General features: G+C 49.8%; 1 protein-coding gene across 2 annotated transcripts in view; it reads right to left on the bottom strand.

The window, feature by feature from the left end:
* Positions 1-1,939: 1,939 nt before the first annotated feature.
* The window catches only part of Egln1 (egl-9 family hypoxia inducible factor 1), a 39,919-nt gene continuing 34,764 nt past the window's right edge, over positions 1,940-7,094 (bottom strand). For both annotated transcript variants that reach the window (XM_085843516.1, XM_021170905.3), the window contains 2 exons: positions 5,077-5,144; positions 1,940-4,123 (listed from right to left, as the gene is read on the bottom strand). In XM_085843516.1, the coding sequence (XP_085699642.1) occupies positions 5,118-5,144 (27 nt within the window). In that variant the 3' untranslated portion in view covers positions 1,940-4,123; positions 5,077-5,117. The remainder of the gene's footprint in view (positions 4,124-5,076; positions 5,145-7,094) is intronic.

The raw sequence follows: 7,094 nt of genomic DNA, 5'->3' as shown, positions 1-7,094 counted from the left end.
CCACTATCTCCTTGTTAAATCTTTAACTGGAAGGTGTGGGGTAGTTTCTCTACATACTGGAGAAGCCATCTTTATCACTACTGCTTGGCTATAGCAACCTAAGCCTGGAGCACAGATGTGTGTGCTTTGCTTGCTTTCTAACCCTTCTGGGCAAGCTGACCCTTAGGAAGGGCTACGTTTCTCCTTCACTAAGTTTCCGTTCTTCCTTGGGCATCTGCATGTGGTAGAAGTTTCTGAAGGTTGGGAACTTGCTCCTGCCACAGCATGGTTAGCCAGAGGTCTCACCTACCACATGGGTTCAGGGTCAGTCTTGGCAGTGAGTGCCTGACTGTCGTCTCAGCCGCCCTTGGTGCTTGGCTCTTCAGTCTGTTCCCTAAAGGGACGACTGTTCCCACCCGCCTGCCTTTCCTGATCTATGCTAATCCAGCTGCCTGGAACTCCCTCCTTGTAGCTGTACCTACAGTAGTGTGCCACAGTGCAGGGCATGGATCTTTAAAGGGTTAAGTTTAATCCAAGAATGCTTGTTTGACTGCATTTAGATTTTCTTATGCTGTTAAGTCTCAAGTTTTTTTTTTTTTTTTAACCTTTGCAAAGGCTTGAGTTTCCTTGCCTTGCAAACACAGTGGGGCTTCTGGCTGATCGGTCGATTCCAGCACTTGCCTTTATAGGTGAAGTTCTTTTCCAGGTCGGGATGAATTCACTGGTTGCCCTGCCCCCACTGTGCAACAGGAAAGATCTGAAAAGAGTGGAGAATGCTCCAGGCACTGGGGTGTGATTTCACCAGGGCAGAGAAAAGCCAGAAGCAAAGGCAAGCAAGCTGTGAGATTATAGAGCCCAGGGATGAGAATATTCCAGAATCTCTGACAGACTTTAGCATAAAGAACCGGGACTAGGACTTCCCAAGAGCCACGCCAGAACAGTATCTCAAAATCTAAGGCAATGTTTTCCAGGGTGGGTTCCTGTTTGGGGCTGAGTTGCCAACCTTGAAGAGTATCTATTCCCCTCACAACGTGGGCACCCGTAGTGGTAAACATGGAGTCAGGGAACAGGAAAGCCAACACTGAATAGATGGCTCCAGGGAGCCAGGTGGGCAGAAAGGGACACCAGCCCAGGTGGTGGGCTCAGGTGTCTAGCCACAGGACCCAGGAGGAAGTCAGCACACTCAGATTAAAGCAGGGTGTTAGGGTACTACGGAGGCTGAGCAGGACTGCTGTCTGAGGCCCGCCTGGGCAAAAGCAAGACCCTGTCCCCAAACTAAAGGAAAGGCTCAGAAGGCTGCACATAAAGAGCGGTAATTGTGTTTTATCCCATTGCCACACTAGACTCGTCCTCTGAGCCACTCCACTGCGAAGTTCAGTACCATTTCCCAAATGCCCTAAGAAGATACAACATTCAATACCACACTCAAGATGGTTGGTTGGGTCTCACCAACCTCACAGAAATCTTCCTGCCTCTGCCTCTCAAGCTCTAGGATTAAAGGTGCGTGTCACCACACCCACCACACTAGATTCTTAGAGCTACAGTAGGCCCCAAGAACTCTTGTGTCTTTGCATATGACCACAAATCAAGTGATCATGTGTGCAGAGCTGCATAGCAAGGGCCCTGCAGGTGTGTACCAAGCCCCCTCCCCTTCAGCAGCAGCAGCAGCCCAGGAGTACTCTTGACACATTGAATAGCTATGGGGCTTAATGCAACATGAAAGCTTACCAAGAAAGGAATGCCAGTGCTGAGAACACAGGTGCAGCCACCAACCACTGTGCCTCTGCTCCTGGAGCATCTGCGGGCTGCTTGCTCTGCTATTGACAGAAGGGAATGGCTGCATGGTGTGGACTAGACCCAAGATGGACGGCAGTTATTAACTGACCAATGGGCTCTCGGGGAAGGCCCGTGGTAATGGGCCAGGCAAACAGACGACAGCTGGAGGTGACAACAGTTACGGTTTTTTTTTCAAGAACATTTATACATCTTTTTAATTAGATTAGCTTTACAAGCAACGTGAGAGGCTTTCATAGGAAATACCACTTCCAAACCACACGAGTCTCTCTGCGAATCCTGAAGTGCCCTGCCTGTCGTGCAAAAAGGGCTGTTCCACAGCTGGTTAGTGTGTTGAACAGAAACAGTGTCATAAAGCTTTCTCTTTAACCAGGATTAACACACACAGGCCACAAATGGTTTTAAACAAGAGTCCTAACAGGAAATTGAGTTTAAGTGGGCATTAAGGGGTTAACGGTCCTGATTTGTTTGTTTGTTTTCACAGTGACCTCCAGGAAAGCACACACTTTCCAAAAGATAGATAATTTAAATTTCGTCTGGCAAGCACACCCCACCCCATCCCCTGCCACAGAATCTGGGACCTGGTCCATCAGTAAAGGTCTGATCAGGATACAAAGGACTACGGGGTCTCCAGAATTAAAAAGGCTGCTGCTCCAGGCAATCACACCTTCTGCCAACAATGCCAAACAGTTCCTCCCAACTCCGAAACATTCGGTGCTTCGGGGCCAGGTGGGCAAACCTTGAGCTGGCCAGCGGCAGAGGCACTTGCTGGAGAGGTGTGGTCAGCGGATATGGGTCAGGAGGAGACTTCCTGCTGAGAGCCCCTCAAGCAAGCACAGTGCTGAGTGGGCCCTCATCCACACGCGGCTCTACTTGGTTGTTTTCATGTTTTACATGAACAATAGCAATCTCTTAATAAGAATTACTGAGCTTTCCATAGAAAAGGTTTCTAACCGGATACAAACTACACAGGCGCTAAGACAGGTGTCAAGGGAAATACACAGAAATAGTTCTGCATACACACATTTTGGCAAAGATCAAGGTCGGAGATAGAACACCTAAGGGGACAGGAGTTACACCCACAATCTGTGCAAACTCTGGCTTTCTAAGGGGACTGTAGAGGTGACAGGAGTCTGGCAGCCTCATGTGGTTGTCCCTCTGTCCTCTAAAAAGAGAAAAACCCATAAAACAAAGAGCGTGTGCTTTTACACCCCCTTTGATTTCTAAGCTAGCACACGGCTTTCATTACTGGGTATGAAAATGGCTCGTGGCTGTCCAAGGAGCCGATGGCCACGATTGAGGCTACAACCACATACCACATTCACGTGCCTGGGGCCACCAGGTGCCCTGCCACAAGAACACGGCCCTGACCTGGAAGGGTCTGGAAGCACAGTCAAAACTACGGAGAAGCCACAAGGAAACCTGCGGCAGTGGGACACGGCTGTGGGCAGGCTAGACCTGCCGCAGAAGAAAGCCCTTTGTCTCGGGAGCCCGAAGCTGAGGGGGGGCCCGAGTTCATTTAGTGCCCGTCACTTCGCTTTAAAAAAAATTAACAGAAGAGACAAACCCTCTCCCTGTGGCTTGTTTCCTCTCGTAACTATGAGTTAGTTGAGTGCCAGTGGCAACCATCTACTGTTAAGGTCGGTTGAAGCGCGAGAGCAGTGACCTTTACGGGTTGGAATCACTGAGAGACGGGCCAAGAAAAACCTCGTGCACTCGGGCTGGGACACAGCGCCTGCCCGTCCTTTACGTTCAGGCAGAAGCAACACGTCGTCGTCACTCACTGGCAACAATCATCGCAGGAGGCCTTGAGGGCAAAATTTAATAGCATGAAGAGGTTTACAAAAATAGATTGATGTTATTTTGAGAATAATACTGTAAATTTTTTTTCTTAATTCAGTTTTGATAAATTGTACCTAATACAAAAATTCCCCGAATTCAAAACTTGATATAAAAAAGAGATGAAATGAACTCAGTTAGGTGACAGGTCTGGCAAAATAGAAGACTGAAGAAATTCCTACAAAGGGCCCTTGTTTCGTGTCCAGATGGAAAAGCTACTCTCCTCCGACAGCGTCTCCTCTTCGGTCAGCAGCCGAGAGCAGTCACAGATCTGGAGCTGACCCCACAGTACAGTCCCAGCAGATGGAGCCCTCTGTTGGATGACACCCGGCGAAGTCGCCTGGCTCCCAGCTGAAATACCAGGCAGGTGTCTCTCTGTCCATCCTGTCCACGAGTCCACAGAAGGCAACTGAGAGGCTGTAGGTGACGTGGGTACTGCTGGACCCAAAGCCCTGCTAGACGTCTTTGCTGACTGAATTGGGCTTGAGTTCAACCCTCACACCTTTCTCACCTGCAAGAAAAAGAGGCATTCACTCACGAAGCACAGGCTCTGAGACCGCACCCCAATCACAAAGCACCAGAGAGTCCGTGACAGCGCCGGAAACACCACCTCACTTCTCCAGCGGCTCTTCTCATCAGGTCTACCCTACTAGCTGTTCCTATTGCCCCTGTGACAAGCACAGACATCTCATCAGAAACAATGACATCTTTAATTTAAAGCCGCCTGAGTCCTGAAAAGTACTGAGCCAGTGAAAGTACATAAAGCACAGCTCTGAGTCCAGTTCCTTAAAAGTGGGTCCTGGGACTACTGGGTATGCTTCAGGTCCCAGGACACACAGGTGCACAAGTCTATGGCCTACACAGAGCTGGCACCTGGGCATCCGCACACCTGTCTGCAGAGCTGGTCTGCCCCTTCTGTATAGACTTTCCTTATGGCTACACATTCTTTTTTTTTTTCTTTTTAAGATTTTAAAATTTATTTATGTATATGAGTGCTCAATTTGCATGTATGCCTGCATGACAGAAGAAGGCACCACATCCCATTACAGATGGCTGTGAGCTACCATAGAGTTGGTGGGAATTGAACGCAGGACCTCTCGAAGAGCAGTCAATGCTCTTAACAACTGAGCCATCTCTCTAGCCCGCCACACATGAATGTTGTGAAAGGAAGAGATATTCGTCTATCTGAAAGACAAGGGGAGGGGACCAGGGAAGCCGAAGAGCACCAGGGAGCTTCAGGCTCAGGGTGGCATCGCAGCAAAGCTCTGCCTGTGCTTGAGCTACCTAACACAGACATGCATCAAACCGGTAAGCACTGGACAATTTCAGCAAGTCAGAATGAAGGCTAACTAGAGAAATCCTGTTTAAAATAGGGACTTCAGGAATCTGGCAGAAACATTCCTGGACTGTGGCTTTTGGAAGATACCATCCCCGACCTTGCCAGCCACGCCCAGCTGTGTTTACCTGTTAGATATTTTACTTTAGCTCTCGCTCGCTCATCTGCATCAAAATACCAAACAGTTATTGCGTACCTAGAAGGAAATTTAAGACAGGATCAGAATGGTCCCTGGGAAGAAAGTGTTCCTGACAATTTGTAATGCGTGAAGCAGCCTCTAAGACCGAGGTGTTAACCAGCAAGCGGGTCCTGTCCATCCCGCAGATGAGCTACAGCAGCCAAGGGAGGCTCATAGCCTCTCTCCATGCCCACCCAGCCTGCATGGTCAGCGACAGAGAGAGGAAGGGCAAGTACCCAGGAGGGGCAGTGACTGGGACAAAGGAACATAGTCCAGCAGTCCACCATCTTTGACTGCGTCACTGAGGAAGAGTTAAGCAACACTCACAGGCTTCTAGGGTTCCTTCTCCAAAAGCCACTGTGTTTTGGTGCTGGGTTTGGCTGACCTTTTCCCAAAAGACCTCATCTAACTGAACACAAATAAATGTGGTGTGACAGGTCTGTTCAGAGCTAAAAGCAGGTGACTTCATGGCACAACAGAAGTGTGTCTCACTGTGTCTTACTCCAGAGCTAACAGCATGTGGCAGCCAGCACTTGTAAACAGTGGCGCACAGGAATAGACGCTGTGTTTGTGAGCATATGCCTCAGGCCACTGGTCCCTCAGGAGAGCCATCATTAGGTCAGACAGAATCTGTGGATCCAGGCCAAAGTTCATGGGAAAAGCAACAGCCCGAGTAATCGGCTACGCAATCACAGCACCTTGCTTGAAGACTCAAATACAGAGCAGAGCCAGCGGCAGGCACCGCAGTGCATGTGTCCTAGCACTAGCCAGAAGCTGACTCGCTCTGCCCGGGCTGCCCCCGTTCCTACCATGGTCTTTTTCAGGGAACACGGTTCTGAACAGCTCTTGCCCATGTCCCAGGCTGTCGGTCAACTGCCAATCCGAAGTCTGATATCTGATCAGCGCTTCCCTGAGCCCTCACGAGCAGACTCTGCTACTTCCCTGTGCTGCCTTCCTCACAGCCCCAGACTTGACAGCCTCCTCTCTCTTGGGCTATGCAGACCCACCTGGACTCTGGCCCGGTGGCCCCTCTCCTGACTGCACCTCTGGCCTCACTGCATGTGTCGTGCCTGGTTCCCAGGTGACTCCAGGCTCCACCAGGCAGCTGCCACCCACTGTGATTCAGTGATGGAAGCCGCATGGGTCAGAAGCAGGAAGAGGACAGATGCCATGCAGGCTCCAGGACCTCATCCATGGCCACCAACCTTGGCCACTGTACCCTAACACTGGGGAGGGTCCATTTCACCAGCAGTTGGCTGCTTCTATGCCAGAGGGGGGAAAAAACCTTTCCTGCCACTTTCCCTGATAAAAACAGGCACACTCACTACAAGCCTGCGCTTCACACGGGCGCTTTCAGGGTCTTCTGAATCTTCTCATTAACTGATGCCACATGGAAAACCACCACCACCACCCTCACAAGAGTGTATGGATTAACATAGTCAGGTTAGAATCTAAACCTTAAAGTCCAATGAAAGAGACGTGAAGAAAAAAACAGACGGGTTGCTTTGTGCTGCTATCGCATAGCCTGGAGTTTAATAATTTAGCCTGGGCCGGCGATAAACTTGCAACAGTTCTGGCGCTGCGATGTCGGGCACACACCACACATGGCCACAGATGTGGAGAGTGATCCCGGTCTGTCTTCCCAGCATGCACCACACACATATGGCCACCACCCCGTCTGACAATTCCTTCTCTCCTCACTTCTACTCTCTGAAATACTTTTCTTTTCCTAGTTTTCTTTTTCTTTAAGATTTATTTATTTATTATGTATACAGTGTTCTGCCTCCATTTATGCTTGCAAGCCAGAAGAGGGCATCAGACCTCACTACAGATGGCTGTGAGCCCACCATGTGGTTGCTGGGAATTGAACTCAGGACCTCTGGAAGAGCAGACAGTGCTCTTAACCTCTGAGCCATCTCTCCAGCCCCCTTTACTAGCTTTCTAAGAGCGCTCTGGAAACACCCACCG

Source organism: Mus caroli, unplaced genomic scaffold, assembly GCF_978045245.1.
Source record: "Mus caroli unplaced genomic scaffold, Mus_caroli_1 scaffold_10, whole genome shotgun sequence".
In the NCBI taxonomy this organism is placed as follows: domain Eukaryota; kingdom Metazoa; phylum Chordata; class Mammalia; order Rodentia; family Muridae; genus Mus; species Mus caroli.
Note: the sequence above shows the minus strand (reverse complement) of the source record. Positions and strands in the feature narration are given on the sequence as shown.